This window comes from Heterocephalus glaber, unplaced genomic scaffold, assembly GCF_053883595.1.
Source record: "Heterocephalus glaber isolate CG9 unplaced genomic scaffold, H.glaber_assembly_v1.0 deba00001663, whole genome shotgun sequence".
In the NCBI taxonomy this organism is placed as follows: Eukaryota; Metazoa; Chordata; class Mammalia; order Rodentia; family Bathyergidae; genus Heterocephalus; species Heterocephalus glaber.
Genome location: NW_028258404.1, coordinates 181,008 through 205,337, shown reverse-complemented (window position 1 = coordinate 205,337; position 24,330 = coordinate 181,008). Strand labels below are relative to the sequence as shown.

General features: G+C 36.5%; 1 protein-coding gene across 7 annotated transcripts in view; it reads left to right on the top strand.

Moving 5' to 3' along the window:
• The window catches only part of LOC147822299 (uncharacterized), a 390,614-nt gene that overhangs the window by 186,440 nt on the left and 179,844 nt on the right, over nucleotides 1–24,330 (top strand). The window contains exon 3 of one of the 7 annotated variants that reach the window (XM_087197290.1): nucleotides 754–20,972. The exons of the other annotated variants lie outside the window; for them this stretch is intronic. Within the exon in view, the coding sequence (XP_087053416.1) occupies nucleotides 754–797 (44 nt within the window). The 3' untranslated portion in view covers nucleotides 798–20,972. Of the gene's footprint in view, nucleotides 1–753; nucleotides 20,973–24,330 lie in introns of those variants that run through there. 7 annotated transcript variants of the gene reach the window in all.

Sequence of the window (24,330 nt, the reverse complement as noted above, 5' to 3'; positions counted from 1 at the left end):
CTCATCTTTTACAACAGCCCTCTAAAATAGATGTAATCTTCATTGTACAGGTGGAAAGTAGGGGTTTGGAGTGGTTAAGTGACTTGTCCCAAGCATCTCAGCTAAAATTCTACCTTAGACCCTACTTCAGCCGTATCTTTGAAGCTTTATCCTGGTTAGCAACAGAAGTTACTGTCCAGTGCCTGATGGTTTACCTAGAGTAGTGTTTGTAATGCCACCATTGACTGTTCCAAGATCTCAATATTTTAACCCTTTATCATGTGCTGCTTTCCTGAGGACTTTTCTAAGTGTTCAGAGTCTTTTTATAGTTTTCTGATAAACTCAGCAAGTTTGAGACATCATCATCAGCTCATAAAGCATCATAGATCCTGGTTAAGAGAAAAGGGGTTTGCGCAATTGTAGTGGCTGGCATAGGCTTCCCATAAAATTAAGTGTTCTATGTTGCTATTAGCATTCCTGTCCCAGCAAATTTAGCTAGTTTCAAAATATGATGTATTAAGACCTGTTCTTTTTGTAGTCTTCCACTCAATAAATATGAATCCTTTACTATGACTATATGTGTAGTTCCAGTTTGCCATTGGCCTAAGAATTTTGCACTCAAAAAGACATATGAATTCTCCTTATATCGAAACCTATGTAGTGACAGATTACTTGAATAAAGAGTAAACCCTGGAGCAAACATTTTCTGTTGGGAGCAATGCTACATAATTCTAGGGATAAATCATTTGGTTAGCCTAGTTCTCTTGCCTACAGCCCAGCTACAGAATAACTCCAGTTTGGCCTCCGGTCACAACTGAGACTTCAGTGATCCAGTGATGCTGTGATTCTCCAGGACAAGAAACATCCTGGGAGAACAAACACCTGCTCAGTTCCTCATTGTTCTTGGACTGATTAACATCTTGTTTGCCGGAGATGTACTGAACTCTCTGCAAGCCTTCCGTTACACCTTGTTTATCCCAATGTGAACTATTGAACTCTCTGCAAGTCATCTGTTACATTTGTTTCTCCCGATGTACTGAATAAAAGGTGTGGTAAGCTGGGGGCTTTTGTCTTTGCTGCCCAGAGCAGCACTGATCAGACCCAAAGCTCAGCTTCTTCTCGGTCTCATTTTTCTACCTTTCCTGTAATTCGCCGTGTGCTGCCGTGGCTCGCAGGAGACCAGGACTAACTGCAGAGGTTCTGGTAACGTCCCCTTCCCCTGTCCCCTACAATTTTCAAATATCATGCTGGACTTATGATGTGGATGGCATTATTTTATCTCTACTTGTTGCTTCAAATTTTAAAAAAGGAGATTGATGGGCTGGGGATTTAGCTCAGTGGCACTGCACCTGCCTCACAAGTTCAAGGTCTCAAGTTTGATCCCCAGTACCTAAAAAAATAAAGAGATAGACTTAGAGAAAATTTCATACTATAATATAAAAAACTGAAATAAGAGCAATGGCACTTGGTTAAGATGCCAACACTTTACTCAAAAAGTTACCTTTATGGATGAATTGCTTATGGTAAGACCATAAAAACTATTTAACAATAGCAACAGATGATTGTCCTAGGGCTTCCAAGAAAACAATGGTTCTGTTACCTTTAGCTTTTGGTCTACAAGGTGAGGATCTGTTGGTTTACCCCTCACCTACAGTGCTCAGTTTATATCAATGTTAGGCAAATGTTTAAGTAACATCTGTTTAAAGGAGCCTAACTACTGGTCCTGATTAGGGTACCTGTGAGAATCCACTGTTTTGGTCAGGCATGGGAACTATGAAAGGGAATATATTAAACTGACAAATATCAATCTGTTAATTTGACTTTGCAAACTATAATTCGGCTGTTTGTGATGACAAATTATGAGAGGCAATGCTGTGGACTGGATATGGCTTGAGTCTCTCAAGGGTTCGTATGTTGGAATCTTGATTCACACTGATGATGTTGGAGGATGATGGAACCAGGCAAGGTAGCTAGGTTGTTGGGGACAATGGCCTCAGAAGGGATTGACGTAGCTCCTGTCAGACTTCAGTTAGTGAGAGAGATGCTTAGTATAAAAGAGCAAGACTGGCCTCTCCTTGTTGTCTGGCTTCCTGTTTTGGTATGTTTTCTCCACTGATACACATTCCCGGCATCATGGCATCCATTATGATGTGATGTAACCAAGGTGGCCCTCTCTAGAATTGAGCAAGTGTTGTGTGCCATGCTCTTAGACCTTTAAAACTGTGAGCCACATAAGCCTCTTTCTTTATAAGGTAGCCAGTGTCAGGTATTTTGTTATAGCAAATGGAAACTAGACTAATCTGGACAGCATTATACCAATAAGGAAATAAGGTAGGTAGTCAGAGATTCATATTTCAGTCCAGAACTTGTTACTAACAAATTATGGGGACCTGGACTACATTTGAACATCCTAGCAACTACATTTTTCACTTTGGTTTATTTGTCTCTCCTATAATACCTTGATAAAATCCTAATGACAGGAACAGGAAGCAAATAAATTCCTTTGGAAAAGCCTGAAACGTATATAATTATATACGTTCAAGATAGAATATGTAGTGAGGGAGAACACATGATAATGTCATAAAAACCCAAAGATCTGACTAGATCATATTTTTTTTCATTTCTTAAGTTCTTTTATTGGTACATTTTAGGTATACAATAAGTTTACATTTATCATTGGGTGTTTTTACCTTTAAATGGTGTATCTTGATTCTTATTTTTTCCCCATTACCTGTGCGCCCTTCACCCCCTCCACCCTTCCCTATTTACATAGACATCATTTCTATTTTTTTTAGTGAGTTCAAAATATTTTATTGCTAAAAGGGATGTTAGAGTGTACATAGGGTCAAATTTTCTGAGTATGGTGAGGCCTAGAGAGCTTGCAAAAGTCCACAGAGCTCTGCCCTGATATTTAAAACTGTCAACTATTTGAAAAACACCTTCCCTCCAAAACAGTTGCACTTGAAATTGTAAACAGGAACAGAAAGAGTAAGTTTTAGTCCTTTCCCTTAACTAGGTCTTAAGTTGTTTTCCACTACTTTTCTGCAAATTTGGAATGAAAGAACATGTTTGCAAATCTTCTTCCTGATTTTTGCCATGGTGTTTATTTTGGGTAAAATGTTATACTTGCAGCTCTAATTCTCACTACGTAATTTTTTCCCATAATTTTTTTTTAGCCTGGATAAAAACCCCATAGTGCTTCCCAAACCTAGTATATATTATTTGTTGTAGAAAAGGAAAACTCCAAAGCTGAACAGAAAACTGAGTCAATATAAGTAATTTTAAAGCTATATCAATGAAGGCTAGAAAAGGCAAAGTGAAACTTGGTGTGATTTTAATGACCAGAAGAGATAATTTTAGATGAAAAATAATAGAATGTCTTATTAGGGTATTCCAAGCAGATACCAAACTAGCATTAGATGTGTAAGATTTTACTAGAAGAAACAAAGGCCAAATTCCTAAGTGAGTTACCTGTGCAGATAAGCAAGGCCTTGTGGTCAAAACTATTAGTTTAATGCTCTGTGTTACTGACTGTGAAGCCCTCAAATTCATATAGAATTCTATCATCCAATGAGTCATTAGAAGTGGAGCGATTGGAGATAATTTTAGGTCATGAAGGTATAACTTTCAGGAATGGGACTAGTGTCCTTATAGAGCAGATGGGAGCACTTGCTTTTGCTCTCTGCCATGTGACCACACAGTGAGAAGACAGTGGTTTGCAAACTAAGAAATAGGTCTTCACCAGGCATTTGACTTACCAGCACCTTGACCTTGGACTTCTCAGCCTCCAGAACTGTTTGAAATGTGTTGGTTAAACCCTCCAGTGTGTGATACTTTGCTACAACAACCTCACCCAAGACATGTTGCTATTGCTGTCTTGGAATTCTTAGGAATTTTTGAACCAGAGTTTCCATATTTCCTACTCAAATTATATAGCTGGTTCTGGAGTGAAGGGGAGAGGGGAGAAAGTTTCAGTGGAAACATCTTTAACTGCAGGACAGTTTACCTCCATAGAGGCATTATAGAATCTGCAAGTCAAAAGTGCAGTCAGAGGAGCCTGGTGCCTCCCAAAACCTCTCTGCCTTGGCATCTACCCACGCACTCTTTGGCTAGGAGCAGCCCACGGTCAGGATGGCACCACCTCTGCACAAGCACATGCCTATCAGAGCAGCACTGGGGTTCTAGTTCTGTTTGCTATGGTTGAGAATTCCTCAAGGTGCAATCACGTGACTCCTCACAAGGTTCCCTGAGCCTCAACTTCTGCAACTACAGCAAACAGAACTAGAACAAGACAAGATGGGCATTTGGGCCATTTCCAAGTTTTAGCTATTACAAACTATGCCAAACATACATACATATATATGTGCCAAACATGAACATGGGTGCACATATATAACTGTGGTATGATTCTTTTAATTCTTTGGGGAAGATCCCCAGCAGTGGAATAGCAGAGTCAAATGGGACTTCCAGTCCTAGTTCTTTGAGGTATCTCCATACTGATTTCCACAGTGGTTGCACCAGTCTACACTCCCACCAGCAGTGGAGCAGGGTTCCTCTTTCCCCACAGCCCCCCCAGCATTTGTTATTGGTTGATTTCATGATAGCAGCCATTTTTTCTGGGGTGAGGTGGAATCTCAGCATTGTTTTCATTGGCATCTCTCGAATGACCAGTGATGTTGAACATTTTTTCATGTATTTAGTTGCTATTTCTACTTCTTTGTCTGAGAAATGTCTGTTCATTTCAGATGCCCATTTTTGGATAGGGTCTTTAAATTTGGGAGGTCTGAGTTGTTTAAGTTCTTTATAGATTCTAGATAGTAGACCTTTGTCTGAGGAACAGCAGGTGAAGATATTTTCCCACATTGTGCATTGTCTCTTCACTCTGTTGGTGTTTTCTCTTGCTGGGCAGAAGCTTGTTAATAAGAAGAGATCCCACTTGTTTATTGTGCTAGTTCATGGGCAACTGAGGTTTTGTTCATAAAATCTTTTCCTACACCAATGTCTTCAAGAGTTCTACCTAACTTCTGTTCTAGCCGGTTCAGCGTTTCTGTTTTAATATTTAGATCTTTAATCCATTTTGATTTTAGCTTGGTGACTGGTGAGAGATATAGGTCTAGTTTTAATCTTTGGCAAGTAAAAACCCATTTTTTCCAGCACCATTTATTAAAGAGGCTATCTTTTCTCCAGTGGGGGTGTTTGGCTCCTTTATCGAAGATGAGGTGGCTGAGTGTGTCTGGGATTGTTTCTGCATCGTGTAATCTGTTTCACTGGTCCTTGGGTCTGTTTCTTTGTCAGTACCATGCTGTTTTTATCACAGTAGCTTTGTAGTATAGTTGCAGGCTGGGGATTGTGATACCCCCTGCCATGTCTCTGTTACCTAGAATTGCTTTTGCTATTCTGAGTCTCTTCTTGTTCCAAATGAATTTTTGGATTGTTTTCTCAAGGTCCATGAAGTATGCTGCTGGGATCTCAATTGGAATTGCATTAAATCTATATAGCAGTTTTGGAAGTAGGGCCATTTTCACTATATTAATCCTTCCTACCCAGGAGTAGGGGATGTCTGTCCATTTTCTGGTATCAACTTCAATCTATCTTTTTAGAGTGCTATTGTTTTCAGAGAAGCGGTCTTTGATTTCTTTTGTTAGGTTGATTCCTAGGTATTTCAGTTTTTTGGATGTTATTGTGAAAGGAGTTATTTGCCCTATTTCTCTCTCAGTGAGTCTAGCAGTCTATTTCTTTTAACTGTTGAATTGAGACCATTAACATTGATGGTTATAAGTGATACATATTGATTTAACCTTGTCATGACCTTTTCTTTTTGTTGGATTCTCCCTGTTTGTGTTTAATTTCTTGTTGTGCCCAATGGATTCATTCTGCTAGGCTTCCTGGGGTTATGCTCCTCATTGTCTTTTCCTAGCATATTGTCTAAAATTTTTTGGAGTGCTGGTTTGATACTCGTGAAGTCCCTAAGGTGCTCTTTGTCATGAAACTGTGTGATTTCTCCATCAATTTTGAAAGAGTTTTGCAGGGTACATCAATCTGGGTTGGAGGCTGTTTTCCTTTATGGCTTGAAATATGTCACTCCAAGTTCTTCTTGCACTGAAGGTTTGCAATGAGAAGTCTGCTGTGATTCTGATGGGCTTTCCTTTGTTTCTTTTCTCTAAATGCTTGTAGAATTTCTTTCTTCTGTTAGGTTTCTGGAATCTGAACTACTATATGTCTATGTGTAGATTTTTTTGATCACAGCTAGTTGGAGTCCTATATGCCTCATTTATCTGTATGTCAAGTTCTTTTCCCCTCCTTGGGAAGTTTTCTGCCATCACTTCTGTGAACAGTTTCTTTATGTCATCTGCACTCTCTCTTGTTTCTTCATTGACTCTGATCAGTCTTGTTATTCTTCTTTTCATTGTCTAGCATTTGCTGGATTGATTTCTTGAGGTCCTTTATAATTTTAAAGCAATTTTTCTTTTCCTGGTCATTAATTGGAATTTTATCTTCTATGTCTGAAATTCTGTCCTCACATTGGCTCATCCTGTTGCATAAACTTTCGATAGAGTTTTTAATCTCCTGGAAATCTGTTTGGATCTGTTTTATGAATTCCATTTGTTTCCTATGTTGGGATTCCATCATGTTCCTCAACTCCGCTAGTTTTTTTTAATCTGTGTCCTCTCTAGCTGTATTAATCATGTCTTGCATTATGGGCACAATCTCTGTTGTTATCTGAGAAATTATTTCTGATTTCATTTTTTCCAGGTCCCCTTTCATTGCCAGTTCAGAGAGTCCAGGTGATTGAGTATCAGATTGTTTCATCTCATTCCCCTTTGGGGTTGGTTTAGGTGATCTGAAAGTCTGGTTTTGAGACTTGTTTCCAGGTCTTCTCATGTAAATGGGCAGTGGGGTGGGGTGGTGGTGGTGGTGTGCTGCTGGCACCCAAAAGGCTCAGCTGCTGGGGGTGCTGGGGGTCTCTGCTCCTCTGCAACTAATATGAATCTTATTGTTGTTTAGGTCAGAATTTCTTACTAAGCCAACCTCAAGGTGTCAGCAGAGAACTGGGTGTGGTGGCACACTCCTCTCCCTTTCCCCCTTTTTCCTGCGGAGGTAGGTCAGTGGGCTCAAGAGTTTGAGCCCAGACTGAGCAACTAGTGATTTAGCAAGGCCTTAGGCCCCCAAAATAATAAAAATGAAATAAAAAATAAATTCAAGTAGGTCTGGGAATGTAGCTCAATGAAAAATCCCCAGTATTGCAAAAGAAAAAACAAAGAAAAAACAAAAACAAAATAAACAACAACAGTACCAACAGTGTTGTTGCCTTCCTTTATGGTTGCTTTAGGGAAGAATGTGTTCATTTTTTTCAGCTTGTGGAGCCTTCAGAATTCCTAGCTCTTGGCCACCTTTTTCCATTCTTAAACACTTGACAATTTACTCACAGAGTCTGGGACTGGGCAGTGCATTTGTTAGTGTACTATCCTGAAAGTTGCTTGGGCAGGGGGCATTTCACCCACTTGATTCTGTTTTTTTTGTCCATTGAGTTTATTGGTACATTTTAGGTATAAAATACCTAAAATTTTTAGGTATAATATACAGTTACATTCATCATTGGGATCTTGTACCTTTACATGATGTATCTTGGTTCTTATTTTTCTCCCCTTCCCCTGCCTTCCCTTCACCCCCTCTACCCTTCCTTATTTGCAAGGACTTTGTTTCCATGTTTTCCCCTTTTCTCATATTTTTTCTTTTCCCTTCTTTTCTTTCCCCTACCCCTCCCACTTCCCCTACACTGTCAGAACTTTTCTTCCTATTACACAATATCAATTATACATTATTTTAATTACACTATCAAAATTTAGAGGACATTACCATAGATTTTACAGAATTTAAAAGAACATAGAAAGCATATTACAAAAATCTTCTGTGAAATAAATTTGACAACTTCTAAGAAGTACTATGGAAGACAAATTAATGAAACTGATTGTGGAGGAAATATAAAATTTGAATAGCACCTATTAAAGAAAGTAAATTCTTAGCTTGAAAACCTACCTATATGACAACAACAGGCTCACATACATTTAAACTGATGAATTATATCAAACATTTAAAGCAGAATAAAAGAGGAACACTTCTCCCCTCATTTTAGGAAATCATCATTGTGCTAATAGTAAAACTGGATAAAGATAATAGAAGAGAAAGTGTGAACACAGACAAAAATTTCTTTAACAATAGAAAGTATTAGAAGTCAGACAGATCTGGCAGTATGTAGAAAGTGGCTTTATTATAGAGATGGCAGTGTTAGTTCAGCATTGGAAGATCCACCCCCATAAGTCATCATTTTAACAGAAAAAAGGAAAAAGCCATATGATCCTGTCATTAGTTGCAGAAAATGTATTGGACTAAATTCCACAGCTGTTCATGGTAAAAGCTATCAGGAGACTAGCAGTATAACAGAACCTTCTCAACAGATAAGACATGTACTCTATACTTCCAGCAAAAACATCTTATATGAATGGAAAAGATACAATGCTTCCTCACTACTGTGGGGAGCAAGGGCAGATATGCCTCCTCTTCATCCGTCCATTAAACTTTGAAACATTGGCCCAAACCAAAATAGTCTTGCAATAAACTGACACAATTAGGATAGGATTGGCAAGGTAGAAGTAATATCTTTATATGTAGATGAAATGATCATCTACAGAGAAAATACTAAGAAATCTCTAGGACCCCCTAGAACTTGTGTTTGAATTTAGCAGGATTAGAAAACACAAGGTATATATAAAAATTCAGGTCTATGTACACTTGCTATAAATAGAGAATTGGATTTTGAAATTTGAAATTCCTGTAGGAGTACAGAGGACCTAGAAAAGTAAAAAGAAAAAAAAACAGTGTTTGAAGAAATTTATTACCTAATTTTAAGACTTCCTGTAAAGATGCAAGGAAAGACATATAGATCAATGGAATAAAACAGAGAATGTAGAAATAGATCTACACACATATGGTCCACTGAGTTTTGAAAGATTATTTAACATTAGCATTTTATAGAACATAAACTCAACTCAACAACAGAGGAAAAGATGGTGCTTTCAGCAAGTGGTACTAGAACACCTGTTATTGGTATATAAAAAATTAACCTCAACCCTTTATTTCCATACATAAAAATAACTTGAAAGGATCTATGAACCTAAATATGAAAGACTAAAGCTATAAAACTTTAAGAAGAAAATATAAGGGAAAATGTTCATGAATATAGGGTAGGCAAGAATTCCCTAGGATACAAAAAACATGATGTATAAAAGACAGAAATTGATAAATGAAATTCCATCAGGATTTAGAACTTTAAATGACATCGTTAAGAAAATGAAAACTAGTCCTTAACCAGAACATATTTATAATACATATAACCTATGACCAGAGTATATAAAGAACTCTTACAGCTCATTAGTAGACAACCCAATTAAAAAGTAGACACAAGAAAATGATAAATAGCCGGTACAGCACAAGGAAAGGTGTGCAACAATAGAATCAGAAAAGTACTAGTCAGTACAATAACAAGATCATATTATACACTCATTAGGGAAATAAAGTTAAAAGTTTTAAAAGAGCAAATGTCAGCTTAGGTGTGAACCAATTAGAACTGTCTAATACTGCTAATGTGAATGTAAAATGATAAAACCATTTTGGAAAACAACAAAAAAATTTCTTGTATTACTGTTAAGAAACAACAGTTCTGTTCTTAAGTTTTTACTTAAGGGGAATGAAAACACATGTTCGCAATAGATTTGTACATACAAGTTACGTATCCCTTATCTGAAATTCTTAGGACCAGAAGTGTTTCAGATTTTCATTGGAAATCCACTTGATATGCAAAGAGGATAGCTATTCCTGGGGGGTTTTGTCATGACTTTTTTGTTGTTGTTGGATTTTCTCCCTTTGCATTTAATTTCTTGTTGCTCCCAACGGATTCATTCTGCTGGGCTTTCTGGGGTTGTGATCCTCATTGTCTTTTCCTAGGGTATTGTCTAAAATTTTTTGGAGTGCCGGTTTGGTATTCATGGAGTTCCTAAGGTGCTCTTTGTCATGAAAGTATCTTATTTCTCCATCAATTTTGAAAGATAGTTTTGCAGGGTACATCAATCTGGGTTGGAAGCTGTTTTCCTTTAGGGCTTGAAATACATCACTCCAAGCTCTTCTTGCATTGAGGGTTTGTGTTGAGAAGTCTGCTGTGATTCTGATGGGCTTTCCTTTGTATGTGATTTGTTTCTTTTCTCTCACTGCTTGTAGAATTTTGTTCTTCTGTTGGGTTTCTGGAATCTGAACTATTATATGCCTATGTGTAGATTTTTTTTGATCAAGGCTATTTGGAGTCCTAAATGCCTCACTTGTCTGTATGTCCATTTCTTTTCCCCTCCTTGGGAAGTTTTCTGCCATCACTTCTGTGAACAGTTTCTTTATGTCATCTGCGCTCTCTCTTGTTTCTTCATTGACTCTGATCAGTCTTGTTATTCTTCTTTTCATTGTCTAGCATTTGCTGGATTGATTTCTTGTGGTCCCTTACAATTTTAAAGCAGTTTTTCACTAAATGCAGTCTTATCTTCTATATCTGAAATTCTGTCCTCACATTGGTTCATTCTGCTCTGTAAGCTTTCAATGGATTTTTTTAATCTCCTGGAAATCTGTTTGCATCTGTTTTATGGATTCCATTTGTTTCCTATGTTCGGATTCCATCATATTCTTCAGCTCTTCTATTTTTATATCTGTATCCTCTCTAGATTTATTAATCATGTCTTTCATTATGGGTACAATCTGTGTTGTTATCTGAGAAATCATTTCTGATTTCATTTTTTCTAGATCCTCTTTTGTTGCCAGTTCAGGGAGTCCAGGTGGTTGAGTATCAGAGTATTCCATCTCGTTTCCCTTTGGGGTTGCTTTAGGTGATCTGGAAGTCTGGTTTTGTGACTCATTTACATGTCTTCTCATTTTGATGGCGGGGGGAGTTGCTGCTGGTGCCCACGTGGCTCACTTTCTCTGTGCTGGGAGCTGTAGCATGTCAACTTGGAAGCCTCCCCTGTGCTGGGAGCAGGGATAGGTTGGCCTGGAAGCCTCCTACTGTGTACTGGAAGCTGCGGCACATTGAACTGAAAGCCTCTTCTGTGCTGCAAGCTATAGCAGGTTGACCCGGAAGCCTCCTCTGTGCTGGGAGCAGGGGTAGGTTGGCCCGGAAGCCTCCTACTCTCCCTGGGAGCTGTGGCACGTCGACCCAGAAGCCTTCTCTGAGCTGGGAGTTGTAGCACGTCGACCTCAATTCTTGTTTGGGTGAGATAAACTCATACATCTGTTTATTTGTTTTTTATCAACTATTTTTGCATACTTTTTCATCTAGAACATTATATTGGCCTTTTGTGTTTGTTTCTAGTAAAATCTAACAACTTCTGATTATTTTCTTTTACTAATTTGTGTTTATTTGTGAAAAATAACATAGTTTTGTGCTGCAGTCTGTCAAAACTTATTGTAAGTACATTAGATATAATTTTTATACTTCTGCAGAACTCAGTGATATTCTTTTACAATACAAAATGGACACATTAGGGATCCTGGAAGTGGATAGGAAGGAAGTGTCAAAAGATCTGCAAAAGAAAAGACTGAACAAGGGGGAAATGTTAGCATTTCAGAGTGGAATAGTCTGTGTTATAAAATGGAAAGACAAAAAAGATGTCTCCTTATTGTTAACTATTCATAGTACAGAAATGATAGAACTTGAAAGAAGAAATGAACCAAAACTATTCCAATGGTGATCAATGTCAATGATTGTAATAATTTATGGGTAGTGTTGACAGAATTGACCAACATCTAATGAGCTATCCTATAATCGAAAAGCAAGGAAAAAATTATTATTATTATAATAAAATATTTATACAGCTTCTGGACCAAATAATATAAATTGTTTTTTGAGACAGGGTCTTGCTATGACATCCAGTCTGATGCTGAACTATGTAACCCAGGCTGGCCTAGAATTCACAGCAATCCTCATGCCTCAGCTCCCAAAGTGCACAGCTTGAACCAAACAATATGGAATGTGTTTGTTATTTATTCAAAACAAAGGGGTTCAAAAAGTCATTTACAATTTAGATTAGGTCTAAGTGACTAAACATTTAAAAAAATATGAGGCCAGGGATTTAGCTCAGTGGTTTCACTGCCTGCTGCACAAGCGCAAGGACCCGCGTTTGATCCCCAGTGCCAAACAAAACAAAACAAAACAAAACAAAAAAACACGAGATAGTGAAATGCCAACCATGATTTCCATCATCGATGTCTTCACCATTACATTGAATGGGTAAACATTTTATTGAAATTATATCACACAGAAAAAATAGAAAGGCCAGAATGACAGTGTAGTGTGTTGTTCAAAGAAAGACAATAATGCAAAAAGAATTCTGAGACTAGGTGCTACTGTCCAGATTGTAATATTGCATTATGTATTGAATGTTTTAGAAAAATTATTGAATAAATTTGATAAAGTTGTTGTTTTTATATTTCCTGTAATATTATCTTATAAAAGTTAATGAAAAAATATGCAATTTTTGGTCATCCTGTAATTAAATAATTGGACTAGTAAATGGTTAAAAGCAGGAACATTGCTTCTTTCTGTAGTCAGAGGTTCCTCTGATTATAGCTGCGAAATGTTCTCTGATTGTAAGGAGCCATATGATGAGGTTTGACCCATTTGTATAATCTAAGTTAATCTCTCCATTTCAAAGGGTTGTAGGAAATTAGGATGGTGCATATTTAGGGGCTGATATTCTGCTCACCACACTATTTTTCTCTTCAAACTAGCTTTCTTTCTCAGATTTCTCTCTTATCTTTTGTGGTTGTTGTTGTTTTCTGTAAGAGGGTATTTTGTTTGTTTTTGAGACCAGGTAGGTAATGAAAATTTTGTAGCTTGTCCAATGGGCATAAATTATATTGATGCTAAATGAGTGGAGAGAACATACTGTTTCATTTCAAACTAATGGTCAGACACAAAAAGAAAAAGTAAAAACCCTTTAACTGTATATGTGTGTAACTTTATTTTCCTTCTAAAGCAGTGTCTTTTAACACTTGGACTTAGACTTTCATTAGGATCACCTGGGGAATTTTGAAGACTTTATACCCTGGCACTATGCATACTTAGTAAATCAGAACCTGTGGGGCTGATGTCTATGTGTTTTTTAAAAGCTTCCAAGTAATTCCAATGTGTAGTCTGGGATTTATAAGCCTTAAACTGTGCAACTTATACTTTTATTTATATATATATATATATATATGTATGTGTATATATATATGTATATATACATGTATATATACATATATATATGTGTATATATATATATATATTTTTTTTTTTTTGGTACCAGGGATCGAACTCGGGTCCTTGCACTTGTGCAGCAGGTGGCGAAACCACTGAGCTAAATCCCCGGCCCTTAACTTATATTTTTAATCTGGGCAATGGCAAGTGAAACTCTTTTAACATTAGACTTGTCCATAGTGGACACTTTTTGTGTTGAATAGCTTTGATTTGTAAAATCTTGCTAGACTGATAAAAAGCATATCATTTCATTTATTAGTGCCAGCCTACTATGACTCATAGTCAGAATTAAAAATACCAAAAATTAATTTGCATTTTAAAAATAAAAGTTATTATACTTGTCCTATTTTCTCTACCAAAGCCTATATTATTATAAAAACCTGGAAACCATTAACTGTATAGGCATTAAAATCAAAATAACAATCCAGACAGATAATAAAATTGTACAAAGTAGAAAAATAAATCACAAATGGAAAACTTAGGATAAACATGTATGTAGAATCCACAATTATAGCTAACAAATTTTGGAATAGTTTTTATAGTGTTAAATTTCTATGATCCTAAGTTTTGCCAGTTATTACTTTAAATTGGATAAAACAACACCACTTCAGTATTATACTTTAGTAAGTATAACGGGACATCATAAAAGTAATCCCCAAAGAAGACTAAAGCCCGACCTGAAAGAGTATCATTTCAGACAAACTCGAGGAGCCATTTGACCCAGCATCAGGGAAAACGGAAAGAGAACTTCAGTCATTTGCTTATTTAACTATTTTTAAAGACATAATTAGTTCTATTAAATTATTGCAGTAGAGGAAGGATAGAAATATGAGAACTAGTGAAAAGTAAAAGGGGGAAATAAAGACATTGGTAACTCAACTTAAAAATTTCAAGAGCTAAATAATGCTGAAAACAAGGACCATGTAGGCTTAATGGCTTGTTTCCTTTTGTTTATTGCTGGGCACTGGGCAGGAGGTTCATGGGCCTGTGTACCTGAGGTGGTGTTAGGTTCAATGGACCTGACGTTCACTAGATTCCAGGCTGCTCAGGGTCAGATAAAGGCAGATCTAGACAGATGGGGGATATTGCTGTTCTCTGTGTTTACTCTCATTTGGTGGCAAGTTCATCTAATAACCCAGCCTCCCACTCAGCTTATTCCAAAATGGTTTTATCCCTCACTAAAGTGCATAAACCTGTCTTGACAGAGAACAGCAAGGAGAAATCCACTGTATCACAGAACACTGAGACTTGTTCTTTTCTTCTTGTCAGTGAACATGAGGAAACAAAATACATTTTCTGGCCATTTTGTTGAATATACTTCACCAGCTTCCAAATCCTAAATAAGGACCAGTGAAAAGAAAATCTCTGATTATTTTATTTTCTCCATTCCCATAAAGAAAACGATTCCTGCTTTGTTTCTATATTTTTCCTTTGACTTCCTCACTTGAAGGGAACAAACAAAATAGAGCGCTAAGTTATTGGGGCCACCTTCAAGACATACTGTACTTTCTTTTTTCTACATTTGTTTCCAAACTGTGAAGGAGATAACAACTGGCTTTGGGAAAGACATCTCCTCCAACCACAGTGGCTGGCCACTTAGTTTTTATCAACTGATTATTAATCAGGCATTGATGAAACAAATCAGTTGGGATTACTAATATTGTGTACAGCTCATTCATAATCATATGTAGGTGAAAAAATGGTTGTCTTCTTACCAACACAATGAAAAACCTGTCCTCTTCTTTCAGTAAATGATGTGTTCTCCTTGTAGACTTATTTTGTTGTTGCAGTCCTCATTGAGTGTAGTTATTTTCTGGGTTTATAGTAACTATAAGTGAAGGATTGTCAAATGGCCACATTTGGGGATTGATGAAGTGTTCCTTTCCCTCCTTGTAAATTTACCCTGAACTATATACACTTTCTGGGAATCTTTTTCCAGGCAAAGGGCTCTATTAGTCCCACATTAATTCATATTTATGATGAAAACGATAAAATGTATTGTCTGGAAATGAAAATATCAATCCCTCATACCCAATTTGTCTGTTGTGCTTTGGTACAACCTCAATCAAAATGGAATTAATCAGGAGTAACCTCATAGGGTCACTAACTCTAAAATTAATTCTGGTTTTAATGATATATGTCTCTAATTTATTCCTAAAAAGTGTGGACCACCTGTGTTGTTGACTGGTTGTGATCATCTTGAGACCTAAGGGATTTATATCAAGAGAAAACCCAGACATGCAGGATACATGTTTCTTTAAAGTGATGCTATAAAAATTATTTTCTCAATTAAATCTAAGTGATTCACTTTTTATTTTTAAAGCCATAAAACTTGTGGCTTTAAGATGATTGAATATATGTTTGTGATTTGTTTTCACTAGCCTCTTTCCTTATTACCCTTCTCCAATGGCACCATTCATGTAGCATAACCACAAGTCTTAAAGCACATTTCATAGACAGGGCCACATTTGGCACTGGGTTATAGCTCACAGTAATACAATTTTATAGAAAATGGCAGTATTAATTAGATATATTCTAGTGAACTGGGAGTAAATGTTTATGATTATTGTCTAAAGCCAAACAGGAAAAATGTAAAAACAATAATAAATACGTTCTCTCATTCTAGTATACCAGCTTAGGCAAATTTTTGGCTGGAAAAGCATAAGTGAGTAATTAGATAATTGCTGCCTTGATTGAGCTTAATAGGAAACATTTCAATTAGGCTAAAACTACACAGAAAGGAAGTGGGTTTTTTACAAAGGGAAACATTCCTTGTCATGCAACTGTCAGCTTGTGCCCACACTAAGAGATGGGATTAAGTGGATCTGTGCAAAGGAAACAAAAAAGAAATGATTGCGGTAATTAGACCTATGCTTAAACATTGTGTCTTCTGATAGAATTTCTTGATGATTCTAGCATTGATAACGCAACCCCTATAAATGTCTTGCCTGTAACAAATTACAGCCCTAAATCTATGGCAATGCAAGTTCCTGGGGAAAAAAAGTTATGATTTTCTCATACTACAAAAACTAACATTCTAGAATTGCAGCCCTCGTCTCCAAGCCACCTGCATGCTAACAAATAATCAGGAAAGCCATTTGGGGCTAGTTTGCATGGTTAATAGTTTCTCCTTAGCATACCTAGAGTATATGTATCCAGTTGCTGACTCAGGACTTGAGCCAGATGTAAAAAGCCTCCTTTCTCAGAATTAGTGTTCAAGGAACAGTGCTATTCTTAATATCCTAGGGTTGAGGTAGTGTATGACTCCTCTGAACTGTCAATATAGTGGTTTTATCCACTTGAAGGGTATGGAGCTCCACCCATAGGTACTTAAATTCATGGGGATGATCTAATTCTGAGGCCATTTCATAACCCTCAGCAGGTTGCATAGTTCCCATCCCAAAGCATCACACACAGAGACAATAAATCCTTAATTCTATTTTGATATTGCTTGCTAAATGAGAAATGGAGACACTAGGGATAGAACACCAAACCGATATGCCACCTCTTTAGAAATATGACATGTCACCCAATTTCATAAGAATTTTGTGAAGACAAACATAAATCACATTCAAATTACCCTCAGTACACTTATGTTACTTTTGTTAGTCCAGGACGGGTATCTGTCTCCCTCTGTACATCAGACATGCAGAGGAAGCACTGTAAATAGACCAGATCAAGCAATGACAGCACTTAAAGGACCATTAACTTGCCTGTGTTGTGTAGTGGTCAGGAGAGTAGACATTAGAATCAGGTAATCCAGGTTTTAAATTTGGATTGTGCTACTAGGTGTATAATCTTGGTCAAGTTACCTAACTTTTTTAAGCCGTAATTCCCTTGTCTATACAAAAGGAAATAATAATATTGCCTCCTCAGATTGTTTTGAGGAGTTTGTAAAGTTATATGCATATGACCTTTATACAATAACACACTCAATAATTCTTGGTTCCTGTTATTACTGAAGGGTGGTCTTTCTCACAAGAAACATAATTCTTAAAAAATGCATTTTGAGAAAATTGAGAAGGATATCAGAAGGATATCAACAATAACCTCTGTTCCTGGATAGGAAGAACCAACATAATCAAAATAGTTATACTTCCAAACCTGATATACAGATTTAATGCAATTTCAATCAATCAAAATACCATCATTTCTCACAGAGCTAGAGAAAACAATCCTAAAATTCATATAGGATCAGAAGAGCCCAGAAGAGCCAAAGCAATCCTGGGTAATAAATGCAAAGCAGGTGACCTCACAATCCTAGACCTGAAGTCATACTATAAAGCTACAGTGATTAAAACAGCATGGTACTGGCACAAAACTAGGCATGTGGATCAATGGGCAAGAATAAAGGAAACAGAAACAACCCCAGGCACCTATTTCTGAAAATAGAAATTCCATTTGACCCTGTAATCCCCCTCCTATGTATCTTCCCCAAAGAGTTAAATTCATCATATTACAAGGATAAATGCCTACCCATATTTATAGCAGCACAATTTATAAGAACAAGATTTTGGAAATACCATATATGTCCATCAGCAGATGAATGGATAAAGAAACTGTGATATTTATACACAATGGAGTACTATACTGCCATAAAGTAAGATAGACTTAAGGCATTCATTGGTAAATAGAAGATGATTTTAAGTGAAATAAGTCAGAGACACGAGCTCAAATATTCCATGGTTCCCTTTTATATGGGAAACACTATATATATTCTATATTTATTATATATATCTACACACACATAGTTCAGTTATTTCCCCAAAATTACATATTCTATTGTTGTAAAAATATTGCAATATATATGCTAATTTGTTTCATTTGTACTAATAGCTTGTCTTAATTTGTTAAAAAGAATGTGTGTTATTTTCAAATGTTTTTGTTTTGGTAACAATCTTTTTGGTTTATGTCTTGAACTGAGTTTGGTTTCTGTCTTGAATTTGAAAATAATGACACACAGTATCATAACTATTGCTATTCTCGTTATTTGGTTATGAAAATTTGTTTTACTTTTTTCATAAAATAAAGAAATTTAAAAATGCCTTTTGAAGTCAGTGATAACAAAGGTTTGCATCCACAGGCCCTTCTTCAGCCAACAGCAAGCCCATAGATATTGAGGGCCATGTGCCAGGGTCGCTTCTTGCCTGCTTCCTTTGGGAGGATGTAGAGTTAGGGTGGAGCTTTAGGAGCCAAAACCAAGATGAGCTGGTCCCTGTTAACAGTCCTCCCAGTCTGTTTTGTGTTACTCAGCAATATGGCAGATGGGCGATCTCCCATTATGATCAACAGCTTTGTACACAAAGCAGCGCTCATCATCTCCTACCCAGGTGAAGCAGTTAGGTGTCTGATGTGCTTTCAGTGTTAATGACTACAAATACTTCATCTGACTATTTACATTATCAAGACCTTAACATAAAACATGTTTCAGACATATTTAACTTTTTACAACAGTCCATTTGAAGGGAAAACTGTAAGCTGTTTAATGGAATGATTTGCACTGATTTGTTTTCCAGCACAAGAATGAGAACTCCAAGTCTACTGACCATAAAATTAAAGAGCTTGGGACGTGGCTGACTTTAGATTCTCCAAATTAGGTCAATAACTTGTAGTTTGTATGGTAGCCAAAGTAGTGCAACTTTTGGGGAAGGATAATGCCTGACCATTTCATTTCCACATACAGAAATGCTATTTTTGCTCGCTTTGCAAACCTAGCCATAGTAGGGTAAAATAAAAAGAATTTCAGACTCTCATTTAGTGTGTAAAGCCTTAGTTTTTCTTTCTTTGGGGAAGTACCCTAATCAATGAATATTTGGAGGAAGACCCAAAGGGCAGTTCCCTTGAGAAAGCTGGGAAACAGTGCTGTTAGGGGGACCTGAAGGGCTTGTGCAGCTTGACTGTGCTTAGGTTTCTGGGCACTGCTAATAAAAATTCTCACATCTACTCGCCCCATTTGTGCTTGGACTGTTTAAGACAATCAAAGGACCAGTTTTTCTTTCTAGTTTGGAATCTCAGGTGGAAGATCCCACTCTTGTAGGAGACTTAGGTGTTATGTGTGCCCTAAAGAAAAGACTTATTGTTTTCTATTCTACTCTTTCTCGTGCGGTTCTGTGTTCAGTACAGTGTCCTTTCTTTAGAAGCCACTTTTACTGAGAGTTCCACTTTATGACGGCATCTTGACTTGCTGCCAGAGAAGCTGGAAATAAAGATTTAAGATAAATATCAGTGGTGATTTTTTTTTCTTGGTCACTCTCTCTCATATCCTAACTTGTCCCAGTAGAGGGTCAATTACAAACAGTTGGCCACAAATCCAATCCAAGAAAAATACTGAGAGAAGGTATGAACTGTAGCACTAGATACCAGGGGTCTCTACAATCACTATAAATGTTCAGAATGTGTCAGCTGTGAACCCCAGGCCTTTAAGCGATATTTTAGGGACCAGTGCTTCCCAACATGACCCAAAATGAATAAAAATTAGCCAGGCATTTTTCTATGGCTAGGTATTTTTTTCTTGAATCTTTTAAAGTTAAAACAGTGTCATAGTTAAGCCTTCATAAATAACGCTATTAAAATTTCATTAACAAGCTGTCCATAGTCAAAATTAAATGGCAAAAGAATAGTTTGGTTAAGTCCTTTTCCCACTTGAAGTCTCTGACACCATCAGACCTCTGTGATTATATACCTAAAGAATTTTCAGCATTCACCATTTCTCACCCACAACAATATATATTAAGGTGAGGGACTCTATAAAGTTGGTAGGAATGCTAATAATTATATTTTAGAAATTAATAAGAGTTTGGGGGTGGCTGTCCATGGAGGACATTTTTCATATCCTTCATACCTTGACAGTCAATGCACATTCAAGTACTTTTGAAAACCAAAATAGCAAAGAGGATTTGATATCCTATAGGAGAAAAAACAAAGGGTGCATTGCTGCAGTAGTCCCTTCCTTCCTGGGGGGAAGCAAGTAGCAAAGCAACCATACTTTGGGTCTCTATTCAGGTAAGAACTAAGATCCTATTTCTTCATCCTGCATATACCTGCAACATGAAATAATGATGATTTAAAAAGGAAAGCTATAAAGACTTCTTGCCAAATGGCAGTAATTGCTTTCAATAATAATTTTTCTATGAGACATTTATCTCCTATCCACTAATCTTCTGGAAGGCATTCTGGCAATGTGCTACAATTCTAGGTTTTCATTCTGCTATTACAAAGCTGTGTGACATTTAGCAAGGAATTGAACTTCTTTAGGACGTACTTGAAAATATATAAAACAATTAATTTAAGCTTACTTAAATGTTTAGATGACCAATTCTAGCTCTTACATTCCAGAATCTATGAGCCAAGTTGTCTATTAAATCTCAACTTTGGCAGTGAATCAGAATCAGATAGGGAGCTTTTTTTAAAAAAACATTTTTAAATTATTTTAGCTTCTTAGTAAATGTGCATAGCCTATCATGTTCACATGCCTTGTGGAAAGTTGGTACATGTACATAACACATCTTAATTCCTTTTTTTATGCCCTTTCCCTTCCCTCACTCCCCCCACATACACACCTATCCCTTGATCTCCTTCCTTCCTTTTTTGGGTACATATTTGCAGTACATAATATTTACATTCCTTGTGTGGAGTTGGTACATTATATAACACATCCCAATTCCTTTTTTTAAAAAAACTGCCAGATATTTGAGCCACATTCCATAGAGATTTCAATTCAATAGGTCTAGGTGGAGCTTTTGAAAAGTTTTAAGAAGTAGATGAAGACATGATGAACAGCTAACTCCGTGCCAGGCACCACTATGTTCCTATATAGACTAGCCTGATCTAATCAGCTGAACTATAGTGAAATTAAACCTTCCCATTTTGACTTCTGCATCTTGGATGCCTTCTACTTTAGGTTGGCTCTCTGAAGGTTCTGTATTTCCATGCTGCCAGGCTGCAGTATGCATGCATCCATTATGTCAGCTCACCAAACAAATGAGTGGTAGGAGAGTATATATGCCATGACCTATTGATGAATCCTACTCTGTTTTATCTAGCACTTGAAGTAGTTTTAATAATAGAGATTCAAGTTTCATAGGAAGGACAAATTGAGGAATAAGGAAGTATCTGGCACTGTTACATTTAATTCTTGCAGCAAGAGAGGTATCAATATTTCATTTTCAAGATAAGGAAGATAAGTCTCAATAAGGCTTACCTCTCTTCCGCAAGATTATACAAGTGGTGGGAATGGGACAGGCATGTGTAACTCCAGAAACTAAGGCAATGTTGCCACAGGAAAGGGAAGGACTGTTTTATATAAACAGAGACTTCTGAGTCCTCTTCCAGCTCACCTTCCTCGCCCTCTTCCTCCCTCCCTCCCTCCCTTCTTCCTTGGTTCTACTGGAAGGACTGTGCAGAGTACCAACAACTCCACAATTCAACAGTCAATAACTTGAAACTTTAGAAAAACAATGAAGTGTAACATAAGCATGGGTTGCTTAATGATGAGCATATGTTCTGAGAAATGTGTCAGGTTACTCCATTGTTGTGTGAACAACATAGAGTGTACTTACACAAACTAAGATAGTAGTCATTAGGAGATATAATCTGAGGAGAGCATCATCACATGTTTTCTGTCATTGCCCAGAACATCTTTATGCAGTGCTTGACTGTACTTAAGAATGGTCAGACCCCATATGAAAGAACCATGGGGGCTGGGGATTTAGCTCAGTGGTTTCGCCACCTGCTGTGCAAGCACAAGGACCCAAGTTTGATCCCTGGTACAAAAAAAAAAAAAAAAAAAAAAAAAAAAAACCATGGTAAGGGCATGAAGAGATAAGCTCTCTTAAACCAAGTTGGAGGTGGCATGAATTAATATTGTTTTTCTGGGAAGCAATTGGGCAGTGTGTATTAAGAATCCCAATTATCTTTACATCTTCTAACCTCCTAAACCTACCTCTAAGAATTTGTCTTAAGGAAATAATCAGCACTGTTGGGGAACATTTATAAACAAAAATATTCTTTGGAACATTATATATGATAGGAAAAAAATGGAAACAACCTATTGAGTTAAGGTGAATAGTTCACTATTGTTAAGTATATCCATATGATTAAATATTATGTAACATCAAAAATAATGCTCATGAAGAGCTTTTAATGAAGTGAAGAAATATTAACAATATATTATGTGAAAAAAGATACAAAACTGTATGGTATGATCTCAGCTATGAAAATAAAGGATGTAAGCATTGAAAACAACAAAATGTTAACAGCAGTTATCGCTAGGTAATAGGATTATAAATAAAGCTTATTTTCTGTATAGTTTTTAAACATTTAAAATTTTTTCCAGAATGACCATGTATTATTTTAGTAAGTGGAAAACACATTAAAGTGTTCTTATGAAAAAAAATCATAGAGTTTGATTAGAAAAAGAATATTGGGAAGAAATAAGTTAGGTATACTAAGTTAGAGACCTCAATACTAAATAAAAGTAAGCAAGCCCACTAACATGTCATTTTCTTTGGTAAAAACACTTCTTGGCTGTTTGGGCTTTCTTTTCCTCATGTCAAATTAGGGGACTGGTCAAAGGTATGTTAATATCCTTTTTATTTTTAAAGTTAAAAAAGATTTATTTTTATCACAATTTTGCTACAAATAATTTCTCCTTCCTGAGAAGAACAAAATCAACAGTGTTACACAGTAATTTCGATTTTCTTCCTTGCCTTAAACAATAACCAGCCTGTAGCAGAGATTCTCCTAGTGTTTCAAAGGTCTTAAAGATTTGATACTACCAGGAAAATTAAATGCAGATAAGCATATAGACATCTAAAGACAAAATATGCTTGATTAGATACTGTCAAGAGTTGTAGTACTTAGTACAACTAAACCTTATCAAATGATAAGAATAACTGGGGTTGCAAAAAGCTAAGAATAGGAGAGAGAGAGAAAGACAGATAGATCACAAGACCGATCAAATCAACAAAAAATAAAGAACACCCCACCCTAAAAAAATCCTGCCAGAGAACTGAAATTGGGAAGGTCAGCAGTAAATGGTGAGATCAGGAGATTTGGTCTGAGGCTTGTTGTAACAAGAGATTGCTAACCTAAGAATCCTGGATTAACTAGGATCTTCTGTAAGGGAGATAGCATGGTCTCACATTGGTGGTAGCACCCTAGGTTCTTGGTAAAAAGAAACACAAATCCTCTTTATAGGGAGGTAACCTTACTTTAGGCCTTCAGGATTCTCACAGATCAAGTCCAGTTAAATATGAGTTCATGAGGTTCAGCTAAGCAGCCAAGCAAGGCGGAGGCCCAGCAGGACCAAGACAGGTTACATAAAGAGGATTTGAGCAAAGAAGTGAATGAAATTAGGATAATGGGAATTCATTTTCTCCTTTTCAGAGATGAAAATTACTATTTTTGAAAAGGAAGAAATCAGAATATACCTGTGATATTGGGTTAGAATTGCAGATATTCATATGAACACATATATTTATATGAACATATATGTGAACATATATATGAACACACACATATATATGTATATATATATAGTTGCTATGTCTATTGAAAATACCTGAGATATTTCAGTAGTAAACAGCATACCTAATATCTAGATCTTGGTTTCTAAATACAATTTTTCAGTAAAAATAACTAGAACTCCTTGGAGAAATCACTGATTTCAGAGCTGGGGCAGAAACAATATAAATTTGAATGTCTTGTTTCAGTTAATAAAGCCATATTCAAAGAATGAAGAGAATATGTGAAAAGGAGAAAAAAAAAGTTTGAAGGGGATTTCACTGGCTAATCAGTGCCAACTTTAAAAATAATAAGATCAAGGAAGGTATGAACAACTATTTGGAATTAAAGGAGACTGAAGATAAACAAGAACTAAATTCATTTTTTGATCCTAGGGTTTTTTCTGCTCTAAAGTATGTAATTGGGACATTCTGAGACTGTTTTGAAGGAGTCTCAGATTTTAAAAAAATTGAGAATCGGGAGAAACAAACATGCAAGATTTAAATTCAGATGTT